Source organism: Ambystoma mexicanum, chromosome 3q (genome assembly GCF_040938575.1).
Source record: "Ambystoma mexicanum isolate Mex_15411 chromosome 3q, UKY_AmexF1_1, whole genome shotgun sequence".
In the NCBI taxonomy this organism is placed as follows: Eukaryota; Metazoa; Chordata; class Amphibia; order Caudata; family Ambystomatidae; genus Ambystoma; species Ambystoma mexicanum.
The window spans coordinates 1129450761-1129474640 of NC_090926.1; the positions used below are offsets into that span (position 1 = coordinate 1129450761).

The following is a 23880-nucleotide window of genomic DNA, read 5'->3' on the forward strand; positions in this document are numbered from 1 at the left end:
AAAACGAAGCATTCACAAGCAGCACCCTTTTACACACAGACGCACTCATTCACACACTCATGTCAGTGGCTATACTCAGTGCTGGTCATTGGGCCGGCTCTCGGCGGATCCGAGATCTGGCACCAGTTATGGAGCCGGATCTCGGGATCCGCCCAGAGTCAGCTGCCCAAGATCAAGAACCGTGCTGGAATAGTAAAAAAAAAAAAAAAAATTACCGCCGGCTTTGGCACTGGTGTGTAATGCACAATGCTCTTGTGTTTATCACACACCAGTGCCAAAGCCGTGGTAAAAGGCAATACTGCCGGCGCATGCGTTTTTTTTTTTACGTATTCCAGCATTGCTGGCTGTCCTCTATGAGCCCTGCCCCTCTAGACCACGCCCCCTCGCCTGCAAGCTCCTCCCCCAGCCCGGCTCTTGTGTTGTGGGATCCCCCACCACATTTTTTCTATTTCCACCGCTGGCTATACTCACGCCTACGAGTGAGAATGTGTGGGGGAGTGAATGTTTGAGCATAGCATCACCCATTCACCTCACTGTTTACACTCACCTTTGTGCATCTACTATGGTCACTCAACTTACCAACCTGACTCACTCCTCCACTCGGCTAACTCACAACTCACTCACTGGTGAGTGAACCTCTGACTTGTACCCACTCATCTCGCACACAGAGAGGCAAAGGGAGCGAGCGAGAATGAACACCGAGGCGCGAGAGTCATGAGGTATGTGTTTTATTTCTTTATTTTATTGGGCGTTTATAAGGCGCTTATACAACTAGACAGGGTTTCAAAGCACCACGAGGCAAAAGGGAAGGGAACAAGCGAACACATAATCAATAAAAAGACAATAAATAAATCAAAAACGGTGGTCCTACTAGGCCGTGTGACATTCGAAGCGTGCAAGTGCAGAGAAAGAAGGATGTGGGGGTGAAGCCTAAGTGCTGGCGGGTCCCCCAAGGGGCACGTGCTGAGGATGCCTGTTATGGAGGAAAGGACTTCGGGACAGGATGGCGTTGATGAAAGGATCCCAGCACACAGGTGTTATCCCAAAGTATTCTTCCTCGAGCTCCAACTCTCCGCAGGCAGATCAGACGTGTCTCCAAGCAGAGAGGGCGGGGGCGGGGGGGAGTACATCTGTCTTCGACCAGTCTCCAAGAAGACAGGGGGGTAGATCTCTCTTGGACCGGCCTCCAAGCAGGGAGGGGGGTAGCTCTCTCTTTCACCAGTCTTCAAGCTGAGAGTGCGGTAGATCTCTCTCTTTGGCCAGTCTCCAAGCCGAGAGTGGGGGTAGATCTCTCTTCAGCCTGTCTCTAAGCAGAGAGTGGGGTAGATCTCTCTTTGGCCGGTCTCCAAGCAGAGAGGGGGGTAGACGTCTCTTCGACCAGTCTGCAATCAGAGAGGGGGGTAGCTCTCTCTTTGACCAGTCTTCAAGCAGAAAGGGGGGTAGATCTCTCTTCGACCAGTCTCCAAGCTGAGAGTGCGGTAGATCTCTCTCTTTGGCCAGTCTCCAAGCCGAGAGTGGGGGTACATCTCTCTTCGACCGGTCTGCAATCAGAGAGGGGGGTAGATCTCTCTTCAGCAGGTCTCTAAGCAGAGAGTGGGGTAGATCTCTTTGGCCGGTCTCTAAGCAGAGAGGGGGGTAGCTCTCTCTTTGACCAGTCTTCAAGCAGAGAGGGGGGTAGATCTCTCTTCGACCAGTCTCCAAGCTGAGAGTGCGGTAGATCTCTCTCTTTGGCCAGTCTCCAAGCCGAGAGTGGGGGTAGATCTCTCTTCGCCCGGTCTGCAATCAGAGGGGGGGTAGATCTCTCTTTGGCGATCTCTAAGCAGACAGTGGGGTAGATTTCTCTTTGGCCGGTCTCCAAGCAGAGAGTGGGGGGTAGATCTCTCTCTTCGGCCGGAGCCTCCCTCTGGAATGGCCTCTCGGGCTTGAGCCGTTCTCCTTAAGTTCTGGAAGCTTCTCAAGACCCTCCTTTTCTCTTCTTTCTTCCCTCTCCTCCTCCCCTGCTAAGACCCCCCCCCCACCCCACTCTACCACATTGACTGGCTGCCTGGTCCCTTCAGAGTCCTAGAGGGCGCCAGGCCCTCCTCATCCAGTCTATCCCAGCACCCTTCCTCCTGACCCCCACCCACCCAACCTGCACTTGCCCTTCTGGTTCCCCTTCCCCTGACTAGCCTGGCGGGGTGTGCATCCCTACCGAGCCTGGTCCTCCCCCGTCCTGGCACTTAGCATGTGGTCCTCACCCCCTGCATCCCTTGGATCCCCTGGCACTGGCCCACCTGCCCTCCCCTTAGCACGTGCCTATCCCCGGAGGCCCTCTTCTTCCCCTCCTGCCTTCCCTCCCACCCTAGCATTTTCCCTTACCCCCCCCCCCCACTCCCTGCACATCTTGCTGCTACACTTGCACAATCCGAATCAAAAAAGGCAGAGTAGGACCATAATAGTTGTTTTCTCACCCCCCCCCCCCCCCGCCCCCCCCCACCCCGCTTTTTTGTCATGTGGCGCCTGGAAACACCATTTGATGTAGAGGCGCTTTATAAATACCGAATAAATAAAAATTAAATAAATAAAGCAGGGGTCTGCCAGCTGTAGTTCACAAGATGTTTTGGACCACGATACCCATGATCCCTCGCCTTTAACTATGCTTGCTAGGGGTGGTGGGAGTTGTAGTACAAATCATTTGGAAAGCCAAAGGTTGCAGGCACCTGTTCCAAGTATGGATCTGTACCTCAATCGGACCTGAAATGACCACGCCGCTCCGGGCATCTATTTGCTGTTTGCAGCGGGTTCTTGGCAGGATATGGTTAACAACAACTTGATTACAATTTTGTCTCCCAAAGTATTGTTGTTTATCGACTTTACCGAGTTGTACTTAGCAAATGTTCTGCAAAATGTGAATTTTGGCTTCATGTAATTTTAATATTGTGCCCAATTTCTCTATTTTAAAATTAAACTTCTTGTGAGTGTGCTTCTTCCTTACATGATTTTCTAAGGGTGCATACTATGGCCTGTGCTCCTCTATGTATCGACGACCACGCCTGGATTTCATACCAGGGAAAGCGCTGCCACCGTCCAAGAATGTGCCCCGCGGGGCCCCTCTCCGCGAGTGGTTCCTTTCTTGACCTCAGGGCACGTGAACCACCGCCCCACTCTCAGTCCATATTAAGCGCTTTCCGCGTGGTGCTGAGTAGGTGTCCCTTTCTGGGGTGGACTGGCCGTTAACCACAGAGACTGCGCTATATGCGGCGTCCATCTTCTATACCGCCTCCACACCTCCCTGCTGGGCAGCTCTTTCTTCTGCCGCTTTCTGCCAGCTGGGGGTCTGTGTGCGCTTGATCTTGGTCTCTGGGCTGCAGTAGAGACACCCCCAGCGTGCATCGTCTTTGCTTCCTGTGTCTTGGTGGGGTCTCGTGTGTCAGTTGTTATCTTCCGGGTCCTCCATGGAGGGCTGTTTCCGTGCACGCAGCAGCCCTTCCCTCCTGCCTCCCTGCTGGGCCTTATCGGTGAACAGACACGTCCTCCTCTCTGAGGGCGGGTCATCTTCACCCTGTGGGGCTGCTGCAGCTCAGTCTTCAGAGAGGATCTCCAAGCTGCTCCCACCTCCGGGGTCTGTATAACAGGACCGCCAGCCTGCCTGTTCCTGTGGAGCCCCTCGTACCTGGATCTCCTGCCTGTTCCCTCCTGCAGGGCCCCCATACCAGGATCTCCTGCCTGTTCCTTTCTACAGGTTCCCAATACCAGGATCCTCTGCCTGCTCCCATCTTGAGGGTCCCCATACTAAGATCTTCTGCCTGTTCCCTTCTTAGGGGTCCCCATACCAGGATCTCCAGGCTGTTCCCTTCCGGAGGGCCATCATATGAGGATCTCTTGCCTGTTCTCTCGGGAGGGGTCCCCAGATCTGAATCTGCAGCCTGTTCCCTCAGCAGGGTCCCTATAGCAGGATCTCCTGCCTATTCCCTTCTGGAGGGCTGTCATCTGAGGATCTCTTGCCTGTTGCTTTCTGGAGGGTCCTCATACCTGGATCTCCTGCTTGTTCCCTCAGGAGGGTCCCCATACCAGGATCTCCGGCCTGTACCCTCGGGCGTGGTCCCCATACCAGGACCTGCAGCTTGTTCATTCCTGTATAGGGCCCTCATACCTGGATCTCCTGCCTGTTCCCTCAGGAGGGTCCCCATACCAGGATCTCCTGCCTGTTCCCTTCTGGAGGACTGTCATCTGAGGATCTCTTGCCTGTTGCTTTCTGGAGGGTCCTCATACCAGGATCTCCGGCCTGTACCCTCGGGCGTGGTCCCGATACCAGGACCTGCAGCTTGTTCATTCCTGTATAGGGTCCTCATACCAGGATCTCCTGCCTGTTCCCTCAGGAGGGTCCCCATACCAGGATCTCCTGCCTGTTCTCTTCTGGAGGGCTGTCATCTGAGGATCTCTTGCCTGTTGCTTTCTGGAGGGTCCTCATACCTGGATCTCCTGCTTGTTCCCTCAGGAGGGTCCCCATACCAGGATCTCCGGCCTGTACCCTCGGGCGTGGTCCCCATACCAGGACCTGCAGCTTGTTCATTCCTGTATAGGGCCCTCATACCTGGATCTCCTGCCTGTTCCCTCAGGAGGGTCCCCATACCAGGATCTCCTGCCTGTTCCCTTCTGGAGGACTGTCATCTGAGGATCTCTTGCCTGTTGCTTTCTGGAGGGTCCTCATACCAGGATCTCCGGCCTGTACCCTCGGGCGTGGTCCCGATACCAGGACCTGCAGCTTGTTCATTCCTGTATAGGGTCCTCATACCAGGATCTCCTGCCTGTTCCCTCAGGAGGGTCCCCATACCAGGATCTCCTGCCTGTTCTCTTCTGGAGGGCTGTCATCTGAGGATCTCTTACCTGTTGCTTTCTGGAGGGTCCTCATACGTGGATCTCCTGCTTGTTCCCTCAGGAGGGTCCCCATACCAGGATCTCCGGCCTGTACCCTCGGGCGTGGTCCCCATACCAGGACCTGCAGCTTGTTCATTCCTGTATAGGGCCCTCATACCTGGATCTCCTGCCTGTTCCCTCAGGAGGGTCCCCATACCAGGATCTCCTGCCTGTTCCCTTCTGGAGGGCTGTCATCTGAGGATCTCTTGCCTGTTGCTTTCTGGAGGGTCCTCATACCAGGATCTCCTGCCTGTTCCCTCGGGCGGGGTCCCCATATCAGGACCTGCAGCTTGTTCATTCCTGTATAGGGTCCTCATACCAGGATCTCCTGCCTGTTCCCTCAGGAGGGCCCCCATTTCAGGATATCCAGCCTGTTCCCTTCGGTAAAATCCCCATACAGGATCCCCTGCCTGTTCCAGGCTCTGCAGTCAGTGTCCAGGTCTTTGGCGTGTTTCCCCACGCAGAAGACGATACCCAACCTGGTGCTTCCTGTGACTTCTTCACAGCCGGTTGTTTTCTTGGAGTTCTTGGCATAGTACAGAGATCCACCGCCTGCTGCCAACTCTCCATCCTGTTGCCTCCTGGCTGATCCTAGCCTCTGGATATTCACCTACCCCTCCCTGAGTGGTTTCCATCACTACCTAGGCTTGAGACTGTTGCTTCCTGTGAACTCTACACACGGTACAGATGGTACCAGCCTGTTGTCCCTTGGCTTTTCCTGGTACAGTACAGAGGGACCCCCATTCTGTTGCCTCCTGATTGGTCTTCACGAAGTAGGGAGCGAGTCCTGCCCCGCCCCTCCAGAGACTCCAGTTTAACTCCCGATTGGGCTTTTCACAGTAAATAGGATCTCAGACTGTCATTTGCTTCCTGTTGAATCCTAAAGGCTCATCACGCAACATATACCGAGTGCCTCCAGCCGCTTGCCTGCTTGGGATATTGACACAGTGCCTCCTGCCTGCTGGGGATAATCACACAGTGCATCCGGCATCCTGCCTGCTGGGGATATTCACACAGCCTGCTGGGGACATTGACATAGTGCCTCCAGCCTCTTGCCTTCTGGGGATATTCACCCAGTGCCTCCAGCTTCTTGCCTGCTTGGGATATTCACAGTGCCTCCAGCCTCCAGCCTCCTGCCTGCTGGGGATATTGAAACGTGCCTCCAGCCTCCTGCCTGCTGGGGATATTCACCCAGTGCCTCCAGCCTCCTGCCTGCTGCTGGGGATATTGAGACGGTGCCTCCAGCCTCCTGTCTGCTGTGGATATTCACCCAGTGCCTCCAGCCTCCTGCCTGCTGGGTATATTGACACAGTGCCTCCAGCCTCTTGCCTGCTGGGGATATTGACACAGTGCGCCCTGCCTGCTGGGGATATTCACCCAGTGCATCGAGTCTCCTGCCTGCTGGGGATATTGAGACGGTGCCTCCAGCCTCCTGCCTGCTGGGGATATTGAGACGGTGCCTCCAGCCTCCTGCCTGCTGGGTAGATTGACACAGTGCCTCCAGCCTCTTGCCTGCTGGGGATATTGACACAGTGCGTCCTGCCTGCTGGGGATATTCACCCAGTGCATCGAGCCTCCTGCCTGCTGGGGATATTGACACAGTGCCTTCAACCTCTTGCCTGCTTGGGATATTCACCCAGTTTCTCCAGCCTCCTGGGGATATCCACAAAGTGGCTCAAGCCTCACACACTATAGAGAGCCTCCTGTTACTTCCCGAGGGGTCTCGGAGTTGGGGGAGTCAGAGCACAGAGCTTGGCAGAGTATGTACGGGAACGTTGTGTTGAGTGGCCAGGATGAGCTGGGCCCTGCCTCTGATCTTGAGAGACCTCCGTCAGGTAATTTCCACATTTTTTCTGATTGGTTTGTAGTGTCATGGGTTGGATGCTATGGCCTTTTGGCTTGTGTGCATTTGCCACGTGTGCAGTGCCCCCCGCCAGTGGGCCTAGGGAGGAAGGGAAGGACTGTGCGATAGCTTTTTCTGGTTGGTTCCAGAGCGGGTGCCGCGACCTTTGGTTCTCCAGGTGTGTTGGGCTGTTGCTAGCATCAGCCCTAGCCAGCACAGTAGACGGCGTGAGTCCCAGTGCACCCCACCTGCAGAGCTGCAGGTTGCAGACCCCTGCTCTAGAGCAATCTTGCGTGCAGTCCCTTTGCACCCTTGCCAGGTGGCTCTCGGGCCTGCCTGGAGGTCCGCCTCTGAGCGCCGATTGGAGCTTCGCTCTCTTTGGTTCAGTCCCTTTGCAATCTGTGACTGGCTCCGGACACGCCATTCACCGTGCCCGTCACCCTGTGCTTCCACCTTGCTGGCGTGGGTCCCTTCTCAAGACTGTTGGGAGTTTTACTCCCTATGCCAGTGGGTACACAGCAGGGGGGTGGTGTGGTGTACTCACCTTCGGTGATGGGCTGGAGGGCCCCAGAAGTTTGAAAGAACTTGCCACATGCAGAGGTTTAAGGAAAAAGGAACAAAGAGGGAGTTTTAGGTGCACTTACTGGCTTCATTGCTCCCCAACCTTCGGGCTTATCACTGGCAAGTAGCCATCTGCAAGTTCAACGTTTACTTGTGCAGTTTGCAAAGCAGCAGGGCTGCATGTGTTGCTTTAGGGCCGGCCTGGCCCAATTCAAGTGGCAGACACAGGGGAGAGGAGTGGCAGAGTGAGTGGCAGCAGCAACCTGCCCCCGCCTGGCATGCAGGTATCAGAGTCCCAAGCAATGCCTTCCTTGGGGCGCGCAGGATGGCGGTAGGAGCTAGGCACCACCTGCAGGAGGGCTTCTTTTGAAGGGTGGGCGAGAGTAAAGAGAAACACAGTTGGCACAATATCCAGGGGCTTCACTGCCTTGAATGCCTTTGCCCACCAGGGATGACTGATTCCGTGTCCTCTCCATGAACAGAGCCCAGCAACGAAGGTGTATCCAAGATCACACGCCTGCATTGGAAGTCTCCACTTTCGAGTTTTGACGCGTTCTTCCCCATGTTCGAAACAGAAGGGCTCAAAATATATCATTTTCACAAGATCACATGGCTGCTTTGTAATTAATCCTTGCACTCCCAATGTTGACTGCAGTGCTTCTTGCTTCCCACATCGTGCCCAAAAAAACTGGAACCCAAAGGCCCATAAAATACTTTTGAAAAAAAATCACAATGATTCATTGCATGGCACTATTATGTCTCTCAGTGCTCCGTGGTTTCCTCGACTCCCAATGGAGGGCACGATATCCGAATATATTTGCACAGAATCACAAGGCGAAGCCCCCCACTGCCCCATGGCTGCTTGCTTCCTTATGAATGACACATAATATCTCCGACTATACTCTTTGCCCCGGCTCACACGGCTTCACTGTGATGACTCCCCGGCACTCTTTCCCCTTGATAGCACACAAGGTCACATACTATATATGCATTTTGTTAAAGATCCCCAGGCTGCACTGCATGGACTCTCCCGACTTCCTCTCGCTAATTGATTTCCATGTCTTTTTATGGCTCAAACACAATAGCTCCAAATATACTATTAGGCCAAGATCACAAGGATGCACCATAAGGAACCGGGCCACCTAAATCAGGGCATTGCTTTTGCTCTCAGTGACTGGAACACGAGAGATCTAAATATACTGTTTGCCCAAGATCACAAGGAGGCACTGCAAGGTGTGCACTCAGCCCTGGACTCTGCTTCTGTAGATAGTACACTGCATGACATTCTCCAGAGTTACCAAATCCCAAAGACCCGACACTGCATCCATTCTCTGAGCACATTAGCCCTCAGGTGAAAGGCTCTGTATCCCTGTAAAATCTCTGGATATGTATTCCTGGAGGTGAAAGGCTCTTTCTTTGCAAACCTATACTCCTAGGTTGTTTATCCCAGTCACTATTCTCATTCAATCACAGAGGGGAAAGGCTCCATCCCGTTGCTAGTCCACTATTCTAAGTCAGTCACAGAGGCAAAAGGCTCTGTCTTAGTCCACTATGCTATCCTGGTACCAGGCCAGTATTATCATTCAGTCAATGATAAAAAAAAAAAGCTCAATCTCGTTGACAGTCCACTATTCTCATTCAATCACAGAGGTGAAAAGCGCTATCTTGGTTCCAGCCCAGTATTCTCATTCAGCCCCAGAGGTAAACGGTTCTATCCTGGTTCCAGGCCAGTATTCTCATTCAATCACAGAGGTGAAAGGTTCTATCATGGTTCCAGTCTACTATCCTCATTCAATCATAGAGGTAAAAGGCGCTATCTTAGTTCCAGCCCATTATTCTCATTCAGTCATAGAAGTAAAAGGTTCTATCCTGGTTCCAGTCCAGTATTCTCATTCAGCCCCAGAGGTAAACGGTTCTATCCTGGTTCCAGGCCAGTATTCTCATTCAATCAGAGGTGAAAGGCGCTGTCTTGGTTCCAGCCCAGTATTCTCATTCAGTCACAGAAGTAAAAGGTTCTATCCTGGTTACAGTCCAGTATTCCCATTCAATCACAGAGGTGAAAAGCGCTATCTTGGTTCCAGCCCAGTATTCTCATTCAGCCCCAGAGGTAAACGGTTCTATCCTGGTTCCAGGCCAGTATTCTCATTCAATCACAGAGGTGAAAGGTTCTATCATGGTTCCAGTCTACTATCCTCATTCAATCATAGAGGTAAAAGGCGCTATCTTAGTTCCAGCCCATTATTCTCATTCAGTCATAGAAGTAAAAGGTTCTATCCTGGTTCCAGTCCAGTATTCTCATTCAGCCCCAGAGGTAAACGGTTCTATCCTGGTTCCAGTCCAGTATTTTCATTCAATCAGAGGTGAAAGGCGCTGTCTTGGTTCCAGCCCAGTATTCTCATTCAGTCACAGAAGTAAAAGGTTCTATCCTGGTTACAGTCCAGTATTCCCATTCAATCACAGAGGTGAAAGGTTCTATCCTGGTTCCAGCCCAGTATTCTCATTCAATCACAGAGGTGAAAGGTTCTATCCTGGTTCCAGTCCAGTATTCTCATTCAATCACAGAGGTGAAAGGTTATATCCTGGTTCCAGTCCAGTATTCTCATTCAATTACAGAGGTGAAATGCGCTATCTTGGTTCTAGCCCAGCATTCTCATTCAGTCACAGAAGTAAAAGGTTCTATCCTGGTTACAGTCCAGTATTCCCATTCAATCACAGAGGTGAAAGGTTCTATCCTGGTTCCAGCCCAGTATTCTCATTCAATCACAGAGGTGAAAGGTTCTATCCTGGTTCCAGTCCAGTATTCTCATTCAATCACAGAGGTGAAAGGTTATATCCTGGTTCCAGTCCAGTATTCTCATTCAACTACAGAGGTGAAATGCGCTATCTTGGTTCTAGCCCAGCATTCTCATTCAGTCACAGAAGTAAAAGGTTCTATCCTGGTTCCAGTCCAGTATTCTCATTCAATCACAGAGGTGAAAGGTTATATCCTGGTTCCAGCCCAGTATTCTCATTCAGTCACATAAGTAAAAGGTTCTATCCTGGTTCCAGTCCAGTATTCTCATTCAATCACAGAGGTGAAAGGTTCTATCCTGGTTCCAGTCCAGTATTCTCATTCAATCACAGAGGTGAAAGGTTATATCCTGGTTCCAGTCCAGTATTCTCATTCAATTACAGAGGTGAAATGCGCTATCTTGGTTCTAGCCCAGCATTCTCATCCAGTCACAGAAGTAAAAGGTTCTATCCTGGTTACAGTCCAGTATTCCCATTCAATCACAGAGGTGAAAGGTTCTATCCTGGTTCCAGCCCAGTATTCTCATTCAATCACAGAGGTGAAAGGTTCTATCCTGGTTCCAGTCCAGTATTCTCATTCAATCACAGAGGTGAAAGGTTATATCCTGGTTCCAGTCCAGTATTCTCATTCAATTACAGAGGTGAAATGCGCTATCTTGGTTCTAGCCCAGCATTCTCATTCAGTCACAGAAGTAAAAGGTTCTATCCTGGTTACAGTCCAGTATTCCCATTCAATCACAGAGGTGAAAGGTTCTATCCTGGTTCCAGCCCAGTATTCTCATTCAATCACAGAGGTGAAAGGTTCTATCCTGGTTCCAGTCCAGTATTCTCATTCAATCACAGAGGTGAAAGGTTATATCCTGGTTCCAGTCCAGTATTCTCATTCAATTACAGAGGTGAAATGCGCTATCTTGGTTCTAGCCCAGCATTCTCATTCAGTCACAGAAGTAAAAGGTTCTATCCTGGTTCCAGTCCAGTATTCTCATTCAATCACAGAGGTGAAAGGTTATATCCTGGTTCCAGCCCAGTATTCTCATTCAGTCACATAAGTAAAAGGTTCTATCCTGGTTCCAGTCCAGTATTCTCATTCAATCACAGAGGTGAAAGGTTCTATCCTGGTTCCAGTCCAGTATTCTCATTCAATCACAGAGGTGAAAGGTTATATCCTGGTTCCAGTCCAGTATTCTCATTCAATTACAGAGGTGAAATGCGCTATCTTGGTTCTAGCCCAGCATTCTCATCCAGTCACAGAGGTAAATGGAGGTATCCCGCGATGCCTAAATGTCAGTGGTGATGTGTTGAAACAATACACAGTCCACTTGAGAATATATCCTCCACGCTCACTTCCCAGACCCGAACCGCTAGGTTCTATTTTATTTATTTATTGATCGGGTAGTTATAATCTCCCTCTGTAAATACCTTGCGGCTAGAGTAGAGCACTTCGGCCCTCTAGCTCCAACTCTCTGCAAATCTGTCGCTTCTCCAAGCAGAGAGTGGGGGTTAGATCTCTATTCTTGGCAGGAGCCTCCCTGCCTCTCTCAGACTTGAGCCGGATCTCCTTAACTTCCGGAAGCAGCTCAAGACCCTGCTCTTCTCTTCCTCCTTCCCTCTTGCCTTCCCTTGCTAAATTCCCCCTCTGCCTGCTGCGACTGGCGGCCTCTTCCTCCTTCCCTCTTGCCTTCCCTTGCTAAATTCCCCCTCTGCCTGCTGCGACTGGCGGCCTGGTCCCTTCTGAGTCTTACAGGACACCAGGCCCCCCTCATCCAGTCTACTTCAGCACCCGCCTGACCTAGCACTGCCTCTCCGGCCCCCTCCGTGTCCAACCTGTTATTTGGCATTTTCCTGAGTCCGGCCCCCCAACCCCCTGCCCGCACCAGTGGGTGATCCCCATCATCCCCTGGCGCTTGCTTTCCTGGCTCCGCATAGCACTTACCCACCATGGGTTCCCGTAGCACTTGCCCTTTGGTTCCCAACAGCACTTGCTTATCCCTGGGCCCTCCTTCCCCTCCCCCTCTCCCCTTCTCCTCCCCCCTTGCACTTGCACTTTTTGCTGCTGCACTTGCATGATCCGAATGTCACAAGGCCTTGTAGGACCGTTATTGTTTTTTTATTCCCCTCGCACACCTCTTTTCTGTCTTGTGGTACCTGGAAACACATTGGGCCTCATTACGAGGCTGGCGGCAACGGAATGAACGGTGCCAGTAAGGGACGGGCACCGTTCATTCCGGGCCGCATATTATGAGTTTGCTCGCGGGTGGCGGTATGCACGTCTGGGCCAGACCAGACGTGCATACCGGCACCCGCGAGCAGACCAGGATGCTAACAACGGACTAGTCATTAACGGGTCCGTTGTTAGTAAATGGGAATGGGGATGTATCGGGTCCTGAGAAAACCAGGCCCGCAATAGTCAGAATGGGCCGGTAATTCCATTTTTTCGGGGCCCAGACACGAGTTTGGAGGCAGCCATGCCGCTAAGAACGGCATGGCTACCTCCAAACTCGTAATGAGGCCCATTGTGTATAGCCACCATATAAATATGCTATGCACAATGTGTTTCAAGGCGCAACAAGACTACAGGGTGGGGGAATAGGGAGGACAAAACAAAAACGATCCTACTAGGCCCTGTGACATTCAGATCGTGCAAGTGCAGTAAAGAGAAGTGCAGGGGGAGGGGCGGTGGTGGAGTGCCTCAGGGTGGAAGGGACCGTGAGAAAAAAAAAACGAGTGCCAGGGGTGGACAGGTGGTCATAGCCAGGGGAAGCAGAGAGTGCAGGGGAATTGAAGGTCCACGAGCTAAGTGTGAGGTAAGGGGCTGCAAGGGCTACAAGGATCCAGGCCCAGCCAGGCTAGTGTGGGGGGAGGGGCCCGGAAGGGCAAATGCAGGTATTGGCGGGGGGGGGGGAGCTCAGGGGAGACCAAGTGCAGGAGTAGACTGGAATAGGGAGGCCTAGTGCCATGTAAGACTCTGAAGGAACCAGGCAGTCAGTAAAGAGGCAGATGGGGACATTAGCAAGGGAGGGGGACAGCGAAGGAAGAAGAGAAAAGGAAGGTCTTGAGAAGCTTCTGGAACTTGAGGAGATCTGTCTCAAGTCTTAAAGGGGCAGGGAAACCGTTCCAGAGGGAGGCACCTACGGATGAGAGAGATATATCCCCACTCTCTACTTGGAAAAGCATTTGATCTGCAGAGAGTTGGAGCTAGACGACCGAAGGGCTCTAGCGGGGAGGTATTGAGAGAGAGAGTTGGCTGTAGTGCCCCAGAAATCCTTGTGGATGATGCAGAGGGTCTTGAACTTGATCCTCGCAGCAAACGGGAGCAGTGGAGAGATTTAAGGCTGGAGAGATGCGGGCCCTGGGCTTGAGGCCAAGGATGCATTTATTTATTTAGTGGACATTTATATGGCGCCTATACACAAGTGTTTCCAGGTCAACACAAGGCAAGAAGCAGGGGTGGCAGGAGCATGGGATATCATAAGAAATACAAACAGCAATAGGAAAACAAAAGACGCTTATATTGGCCTTGTGACAATCCTACCGTGCAAGTGCTTCAGGAGGGAAGTGTAAATGGGTGGGGGAAGAGGGAGAAGTGTAATAGAGGGGGGCAACCCGTGGGGTGGGGGAGGAGGGCAAGTGCTCTACAGGCCAATCTGGCAAGTGGGAAAGAGGGGGGGAGGGGAAGCAAAGTGCAGTGGGCATGTGGACTGGGTAGGGATAGCCCGGGAAAGGGCGCCTGAGGGCAAGTGCTGTCAAAGGATGCTGGGAGGGACTGGCAGGGGGGTGGTCTGGTCCCTGTATGACTCAGATGGGACCAAGCCCCAGTCACAGCAGCAGATTAAGAGCTTAGGAAGGGAGTGTCAGACAGAAGGCAGCGAGAGAAAAGGACGGTCTTGAGAAGTGTCCAGAGCTTAAGAAGATCCGGCTCAAGGCTGATGGGGAGAGGGAAGCTGCTCCAGAGGGAGGCCCAGCCAAGGACAGGGATCTACCCCGAACTCTCTGCTTGGAGAAACATTTTGCCTGCAAAAAGTTGTAGCTGGAGGACCAAAGTGTTCTGGCTGGGAGGTATTTAGGGATGGAAAGCTGGATGTAGAGCGGTCCCAGGCCGCTTTGTGGATGATGCAGAGGGATTTGAATTTGATCCTTGCAGTCACGGGGACCAGTGTAGAGAATTTAGAGCTGGAGAGTTGCGGTCTGTGGGCTTGAGGCCAAGGATAAGTCTTGCAGCCCTATTCTGGATTAGTTGGAGAGGGCCATGGGAGGAAAGAGGCAGGTTAAGGAAGAGGCTGTTGCAGTAGACAAGCTTAGAGAGAACCAGGGCTCTGGAGACATTGAGCTTCTGGGGGAAGGCAAGAAAACGTAGAATGCCCCTAAGGAGATCGAGCTGAGGATTGGACTTCTTGGCAAGGTCTGGGATGTGTGGAGAGAGAGAGAGAGAAGTCAAAGACGATCCCCCGGTTTTTTGTCTCACAAGTGGGTGAGGGGAGGGGACCCAAGGAGTCTGGCCAGACAGTGAAGGGGAAGCTGGGAGCAGGCGTCCCAATGAGAATGATCTCAGTCTTGCTGGCATTGAGGCAGAGATAATTGGTGGAGCTTGAAGCCTGAATAGCAGTCAGGCAATCAAGCATAAGGCAGGAAGAGGAGGAGGAAGAGGTGAGAGAAGGCAGCCGGAAAGAGAGTTGTGTGTCGTCTGTGTAACACTGGAAGTGAGGGGAGTAGGTGGAGATCAGGTGGGCCAGAGGGGCCAGGTAGATGTTGAAGGGCAATGGCAATAGGGTAGAACCCTGAGGGACGCCATAAGTAGAGAGTGAGATGGAGGACAACAAAGGACCCATTTGAACTTGGGAGGGTCTGTGTTATGCGTTATAAATGCCATATCATATCATATATCATATATCAAGAGGTAAGCCACGCCAGTGCCCTGTTCGTGATGCTTAGGGTATCACAGAGACGGTTTATGCGGATGGAGTGGTTGACATTGTCAAAGGCAGAGGAGGGATCGAGGAGGATCAGCACTGATGGAGAGTTACAGTCCAGATTAGAGAATAGGTTTTGTCGGGTATTCAGGAAAGTGGCTTCAGTGTGGAAGGTCAATTGGGGGATGACCAGCTTCTCCATTAGTTTGCCCAACAAAGGGGTGATGAGATAGGACGATAGTAGAGATAGGACGATAGTTAGCTGGGCAGGAGGGGTCAGTAGATGGCTTTTCTAGGAGAGGGTGCATACGGGAGTGCCCGAGCAGTTCAGGGAAAGAGCCAGTGGCAAACGAGTGGTTGCAGAGGTCAGCTAAGGCAAGGGAGAGAATGCTGATGTTGTCCTCGATGGTTCTGGAGGAGCAGGGTAGCACCTGTTTAGAGGAGACTTTCATAGAGTGGACGACTCTAGAGATTTTATCTGGTGCAATGGGAGAGAGGGGGAAGACTACGGGGGGCAGGGGTTCAAAAGAGGTGGAAAACGGAGTGGAGTGGGAAGAGTGAGCAGATGACAGAGAGGACAGCATGTCAAGAGTTTTGGAGGAATAGTGGGAGGCCAGTGCGGAGCATAAGGCCTGGAGAGTGGGGGGCGAGAAGAGGAGACTGCTGTAGGATTGTAGAGTTCCTTGCAGATTTTAAAGAGTTCACTCGTATTATTTGTGGCTCCAGAGATGCAGGCTTGGACATGAGCCCTCTTCTTGGAGCGGATGGAGAGACCATATTGCCTTTGGAGTAGGCAGCAGGCCAGTATGTCAGGAGATGAACTAGATGTCTGCCAGTACCGCTCTGCTGCTTTGCGCATTCGTTTCAAAGCGGCTAAGTCAGTGTCATACCACGAGTTGCATTTGGTGGTAGGCTTCATGTGAATCCTCATGGCAAGGGAAAGGATGTCCAGAGTGTTAGTGATAGAGAGATGGAGGTAAGCTAGGGCAGAGTCAGGGGGAGAATCCAAAGAAGGGGAAGGGAAGGGATAAAGGAGGAAGCAAAGGCAGCAACTGACACACTCTTCATTGGTCACATGACAGAGAAGGAGACTGCCAGTGTGGGGCAGAGAGACTGGCGACAGGGGAGGTTGAGAAAAGAGGAGAGTAGGGAGTGGTCAGACTAGGATAGAGGAGTAGTGAGGGGGTTAGAAAGAGGGATGAATGTTGAGATGAGAGCATCCAGGGTGTGCCCTGCAGCGTGGGTAGGACCAGAGGGTAGGATACAGAGGGAGAGAAAGTTGTCGAGATCACGGAAGAGAGGGGTGGCTATATCAGGGAAATCAAGATGGATATTGAAATCCCTGAGGAAGATACATGTGTGGGAGGAGGCAAGAAGAGACGAGGTAAGGTCTGACCATTCAGCGAGGCAAGGGGTGAAGGACTAGATGGTAGCAAGAGCAACAGAGAAAGAAGGGGAGACAGCCTGCAGTCTAGGCTTTCAAAGGAAGAGTAGGATTGAGTGGGGATGATGGAGGCAGGAGTCCACTCAGGGAAGATCAGTGCCACACTAACATCAGATCGAGAGGGTCTGGGGGTTGGATATGATCTTGTAGCCCACAGGGAAAAAGGTGTCAAAAACAGTAACAGAGCTGGCCTTGAACCATGTCTCAGTAAGGCCGAGGACGTCAAGGTCTTCAAGGTGGTGACAGATGTCTGAGGAGTGTTTAATGGCAGAGCGAGAGTTGAAGGTAGCTAAGTGTAGCTTGTGAGCCCCATTGAAAGATTTGCAAGGGGGGGGGGGGGACAGGGGTGCAGTGCAATCCCGGGGGGGAGGTGATGGGAGGATGGGGTAAGGAGGGATGGAAGGTGATGGTGGAAAGTTAAAGGGGGAAGGAAAGCACCTGTCCAGAAGGAGGTTGGGCTGAGAGACCTGGGCCATGATCGTGCCATTGTGATAGACATTAATGGTGCATTTGGAAGATGCAAAGTGAGTCAAGAGCACTTCCTATCTAGTGATGCCAGTAATGGGCGAGGAGGAGAAAGGGGAGAGGACAGAGACCATATGGGGGGGTCCATAGGTTAGAAGGAGGAAAGCAAAGAGAATGCCATTGGTAGTTTGTCTGGAGGAAGCATTGATGTAGGTGTCTACAATGGGAAACCTGGGTTGGATCTCAGGAGTGCCTTTTTTAGTTTCTTCTTTCCAGACGTTGTGACAGAGGGCGATGGTAGGAGATTGAGTAACAGTTTGAGAACATAGGGGAAACGGAGAGCACCATGAGGGGAGGGATCAGTGGGGAGAGAGAAGATCAGAGCAAGCAGATGGAGGGAAGAGTCACTATGTAGCAATAGGATTGCACCAGTGGCAAAACAGACATAGGTGTGATGCAGGCACTAAGGTTTATAGAATCAAGACAGGTTTGTAAATGTACCTAAAATTGCGTTTTAACAAACCACTGTACAACTTTCAAAACGGAAACGGCTGCACAGATGGAAGGTGTTCCTAAATTCGATTTTAAGCAAGCATTCAAAAACCAACAGAAACGAAAATGGCTGTACAGTCCTGTTCTGGATTAGTTGAAGGGGTGAAGGGAGGAGTTAGGCAGATTGAGGAAGAGTCCTAAATCTGCAGTAGTCCAGCCTGGAGAGGACTAGAGATCTAGAGACATTGAGTTTCTGGGGCAAGGTGAGGAAAGGGAGAATGCCTCTGAGGAGGTGCAGCTGAAAGTGGTCCTTCTTCGCAAGGTCCGTGAAGTGAGGAGAGAAGGAGAGAGAGGAGTCGAAGAAGTTACCAAGGTTATTTTGCATCACAGGAGGGTAAGGGGAGAGGGCCCATGGAGGGCAGTGTGAGTGTGGGAGGGAAAGAGGGAGTAGGGTCCCAATGAGAAGAATCTCTGACTTATTGGCATTAAGGCAGTGATCGTTTGCAGTGCAGCATGCCCGAATAGCAGGCAGGCAGTCAGGAAGAGGAGGCGGCAGAGGAGGGAAGCTTGAAGGAGAGCTGGGTGTCATCGGCATAACACTGGAAGTTCGGAGGGAAGGTGGAGAGCATATGGGCTACAGGGCCAGGTAGATGTTGAAAAGCCAAGGTGAGAGCATAGAGCCCTGAGGGACACCGCCGGTGGAGAGTGAGATGGCAGAGAGAAAATGGCTCAGTTGAACCTGGGAAAGTCAATGCGAGAGGAAGGAGGTCAACCAGTCCAGAGACAGGTCCATGGTGTTAAGGGTGTCACAGAGACGATTTATCAGGGTGGCATGATTGACCGTATCAAAGGCTGAGGAAAGGTCAAGAAGGATGAGAACGGAAGGAGAGCTGGAATCGAGGTTAGAGAGCAAGTCTCCACGGGCCATCAGGAGAGCGGTTTCGGTGCCTCTGCGAGATCTGAATCCAGACTGGTGGTCGTGGAGACAACCAACAGATTCAGTGGGGTGGATAAGCTGGGAGATGGCCTGCTTCTCCAAGAGTTTGCCCAGGAAGGGGGTAGTAGAGATAGGGCAGTAGTTTGCCAGACAGTAAAGGTAGGCAGAAGGCTTTTCGAGCAGAGGGTGCAGAAGGGAGTGCTTGAGGAGTGAGGGATAAGATCCTGTGGCAAAGGAGTGATTGCAGAAAACGGCCAAGGATGGAGCAAGGGAGACAATGTTGTCGAGGATAGTCCTGGAGGAGCGGGAGAGCACCTTTTTGGATGAGACTTTCTTAGTGCTGATTTATCTAGAAACCTCATTAGGTGATATGGGAGAAAAAGAGGAGGGATCGGGTGACGGGGGCCAAGGAGAACAGAGAGCGGGTAAGGGGGAACGCTGAGGAGTAGATGAGAGTGAGGACAAGATGTCCTGAGTTTTCTAAATGAAGTGAGATGCCAGAGAAGTACAAAGGGCTGGACAAGGCACAGGCGAAGTGGAGACTGCAGAAGGGTTGGCAAGTTCTTGCAGATTTTGAAACATTCAGCTGTGTTGTTAGTGATATAGGCCCTCTTGTTTGAGCAGATGGGGAGTCTGTGTTTACTTCGGAGTAGGCGGCAGGTCAGTTTGTCAGGGGATGTGTGGAATGTTGGGTGGAACTCTGGCCATGCTTCATAGAGGGTGGGCTGTGCACTGTGGACTGGGCTGCCTGGAAGTTCTTGAGGCCTTCTAGGAGCTATATGGTGATGGCTGTAGTCACACATAGTTGGCAACATGACCCATTCCATTCTGTAGGTGATGATCCAGTCCTAGTTTTCTCTTTGAATTCTGGGATATGTAGTCCAAGTTTTATAATGGGAAAAGTGAAACTACAAATCCCAGAATGTAAAGTTTTAATTTGAGCTCTGACCAATCCACCACAAAAGCGTCCGCTCCTGCTCTCAACCAATCCCAACAGAATGCTAGAACAATCAAAAAAGGGAGTAACGACACCATAAATGACCAATGTGCCTGCCAACATAAAATAACATAAAACAGAAGTAACTAGGCCCTTTAGTAAATACCCAACCTCTCTCCCTTTTCAGTTGGAATTCAAGAGGCTTCAAACACCTGATGAATACCAATCAACATCAATTGAATAACTATGATGTAGTTCTTCTGCAGGAAACATGACTACTCGTAGCTCCAATGTGGGTGGGATATGAGCTATTTTTGAATCCAGCCATCAAGTCGACAATGGGAAGCCCATGTCAGGACTTATAACTGCTGTAAAAATCAAACATGGTCTTACATCTAAACATGATGCTGGTGAGAGTTGAGGCTGGCATCGATATATACGCTGTATTCAACGTGTATTGGAACCCTGTGGCTATAAGTGATGATTTTTTTAAAAAGATTTGAACGATCTATTAGATATGGTCTTGGAAGACAGCCACACAAGGTATCTTGTATTAGCCGGTGATTTGAATTTAAAGTGTCTGGATAATAAGAGTGAACATGTCAACCAGAGACTTTTGCGATGGAAAAGCTTATTATTTGACAGAGGTTTACATGTTCTTAACGCTGGCATAAAGGCTCGTTGGTATCGATCATAGACTATATTTACGTGAATGCGAAATTGTGGCCGGATGTTTAAAAATGTAATGTTATTAACACCAATGCCAGTGATCATAATTGGTTGACAATGGAATAGGGTTCACAGATTCATCAGAACTGTACTGCAAAGGCATTGATAAAGGGATGTTTGGTGGCTAATGCAGGAGGAAACCGTCTTTGATGGTTGGAGGATGCTTTAATACACTTTAATGAACTTTTAGAAACATCAAAATCGGATGATAACAACACACTAGAGAATGTTGGCATCATCTATAGTGATGCAATTCAGACATTTCAACAAACTAAAAAATCGAAAAACACAAGACGAAATCATTTGCATGTCTTTGACAATATGATCTGCTCAAAGAAAACTGCATATCGAGCAGAATTAAGAAAACTCTCTAAGCAAACTCCTGCCACCAGAACGGTTCTCTCCAAAAAATTACGTAATGAGTATAGGAATTGGGTCAAGGGACATAAATCTGCGTTATATCAAAGAGATGGAGCTAAAATGCTGTGCACTTTGGCCAGTAAGAACATCTCCAAAATGTGGTCAATAATGAATCACGCCACGGGTCAGCATCAAATTGTCTCTCAGTCCACTACAGTTAGTATGCAGCAATGCGTAAGTAATTTTAGTCAACTCTATGCTGCCCCTAAAAACCACTCTAATTCATAAGCTGCAGAGCTACCAATCATCTTCAATTTACCTTTCGACGAAATAGAGATCTTAGACATGATCAAGACTGCTAGCAAATCGAAAGCAGTTGGGCCTGATGGCCTGTCCAATTTTGTCATGTAAATTCATCCGATGCTATGGGCCTCCATATTATTTAACATTTTTAGTGCTGTTAATAGTAGCCAAACATTGCCACATACATGGACTGAAGCGATAACTGTTCCAATTTATAAAAAGGGTGACCGCCAATCACCTGACAGCTATCGCCCAATCTCACTGTTGGATGCTCCCGGAATTTTTTTTTGGAGAATAAAAGTGGCTTGGGCACCACTCCTAATATATTTGCACTTACCTTGATACAGGCCCATCAGTTATCACGAAAACAACCCTTATACTTAGGATTTGTGGATTTCAGAGCCCTGTTCGACTCGATTGATCGATCCGTGCTTCTGACAAAATTAAGAAAACATAACTGTCCTTCTTCCTTGTTATCATTAATTACACTTTTTCACACAAATACTTTAATGCGCGTGCGCGTCCCATTAGATGGGAGGCTCACACCACCAATCGCAACGCATAGAGGCCTGAAGCGAGGTTGTGCCTTAGCTTCATTCTTGTTTAATTTTTACATTTTGGACATAGGTGATTGTCTCACAGATTGTGTGGTGGATCCCCCAAAAATGGGGACTCAGGAAGTTCCATATTTATTATACGCGGATGACCTGGTCCTCTTGTCACAGACACTGGTGGGTCTGCAAAACATGTTCGATCAGCTCGATGTGTATGCCCAGGCTAACAATCTGAAAACCCAAATACTTCATTGCAATCCTAGCCGAGAACCACGGCATCTGCAGCAGCATAAACTTGTAAATACATGCCAATATAGGTATCTTGGTGTGTCTATCCAACATAGAAAGTCGCTAATGCAATATTCGTGTGAATTGAAAATTAAACTTCAATCATTGGTGTCTCCAACTAAAATACTCATTAAACAATTTGGCAAGTTCTCCATGAAACATATTATTTTGTTTTACAAAATGAAAGTTATACCAATTTTGTTGTATGGCGTCGAAGCCACTCTGCCAAATGAACGAAAGTGTTGGGACTACATAGAGGCGTCATATTGGAAACGAGATTTACAACTACCAAATGGTACACCTCTTGCGTTAATTCGTTATGAATTAAGGCTTTCTTCACTTTATTCACATGTATCATGGAAGCAGTGTGCCGATTTTCGAAAGTCTCTGGAAAATCTAGGTAAACCATCTATATTACAAATCACAGCCCATAATCTACTTACATCAAAAAACAAATTCCCGCTGAAATGGCGTGAGCATGTTGTTGGTGTTTTAAGTAATGCAGGTATCACCATACAACTACCGATTGCAAATCCCAACCGGGCAAAAATAAAAATCTTCCAGCATGATTGGTCAGAAAACTATACGAAATGCTCGCTGCATAAAGATTTTGATATCTACTTGTTCGGTACCAAAAGGTATGGGATAACAGCTGATTATTTAATTAAATATCCATACACGACGTTCTGTCGAAAATACATGAGATCCAGGCTCAATTTGTGGACAACTCGCGATATACGACATCGGAGAAGTCATCCACATTGAACATAATTATTGCTGCTACTGCTTGAACATTAACCAAGCAGAAACTCCACAGCATCTATTAGTTGACTGCGAGGCAATAGTAGCGCAAGAAGCAAAGGCCTTAAGGGTAAAGTGGTGTTTCAGAATCATTTGACCCAGCTTCAAAAATGGCAAATGTTATTCTCTCATCCCAGAGTCACAATACAGATTGCAATTGTTCAATTTTTGGACATGATTTTGCCACCTTTGATATGTGACGAGCTTCACAACGTTCTTGATTTGGAATGATCTTGTAATCTGATGTCATACTTTTGAAATGCAAAAGATAAATGAATGTTTTTGTATTAAGTGACATTTTAGATGTCACATACTTTATTGATTTGAGTACTAGAGGAATGGAAAAAAATAAAAACCCGAAATGTGACTCATTATCCAATACTGTATGTTTATAACCCTTTTATTCGTATTTACGAAACTGAAGACCTCTGTGATTGGAAACAGTCCTTTTTATCTCTGTATCTTTTTGTTTGCATTATATATATCTGGATATTATTATGTATGAAATACGCTGTGGCTTATATGTTAATCTTTTATTTTTTAGCACGTAGCCATTATTGTGTTCTTAGGTTCTCTCACGTGGTCTTCCTCTTTTCAATTCTCTTTTGTTTTTCCCTTATTTACTTCTATTGTCCACAAGTTACATTATTGTAAACATCTTCTGTATTTGCAACGATAATTTGAAAAGTTGATCTATCAACTGACCAAATAAAAAAAAGAATGTATAGAAAAAAACCGGACTGTCTACGCCCCTGCAGATTGGAACGGGTCATGCTGGCAAGGTTGATAGTGGTGTCGGAGGCTGCACCGGGGTTTCTTCCCTTTCTTGCCTGGGATGCAGTTCCCTTATGGTGATAAGAGGGCAGAAGGGACATCTTGAGTCGCACCAGGGGCATAGAGGCAGCTGGCATGGGCGCACTGCAGCATACAGGCATCCCTTACCTGGGCGCTTTCTGGGGCAGGTCACCTTCCAGTTGCTACTAAGTGCTGGTCGGCCTCGAGGATGGCATCAATGGAGGAACTGGCATCATAAGACCCCATGAGTCTCTTGCCAATGTATGGATTCACTTAGCTGGCGAGAGAGGGTGCGATCGCGTGTTCTCCGACTGGGGATTAGGGGGCATCCCCTCGGAAAGTGGGTAAACGGTAGCCCCTGTTGTATGCATTATGGTACCACTTCTTAATGCTTAACCCTTTATGCACGGAGAACCCCAGGTACCAGAGTGTTCAGAAAATGGGAACTCTGGGTTGGGTGGGCAGCTCGCATGTGACATTAGCCCACTTCACTTCTCTGGGGTCATTTTAGGTCCAGCGCACAATTAGGAGGACGGTGTTGGAAGCAATTTGACAACTCAAAATATGCAACTATGCCCCATGTGAGGGCCGACTCCGAGCTGTGAATTCTTTCCTTGCATTCTGGTACTTGTAGTTTTGCCTTTTCCATTATTAGTGTGAGGCTGCAAACTTCGGAATTCAAGGAACGGAGGCAGGGCCGGGCGTTGCTGCTTGGGCTTCTCCTAATCATGGACTCGCTATACAGCATGTTAGGCATGTGCAGCGCCCTCTAGAGGTA

At 49.7% G+C, this 23880-nt stretch overlaps 1 protein-coding gene across 1 annotated transcript in view; it reads left to right on the forward strand.

The window, feature by feature from the left end:
• Positions 1 to 3601: 3601 nt before the first annotated feature.
• LOC138447672 (macrophage mannose receptor 1-like) overlaps positions 3602 to 23880 on the forward strand; it is a 193564-nt gene continuing 173285 nt past the window's right edge. The window contains exon 1 of the mRNA XM_069603929.1: positions 3602 to 6731. Coding sequence (XP_069460030.1) covers positions 6659 to 6731 — 73 coding nt within the window. The 5' untranslated portion in view covers positions 3602 to 6658. The remainder of the gene's footprint in view (positions 6732 to 23880) is intronic.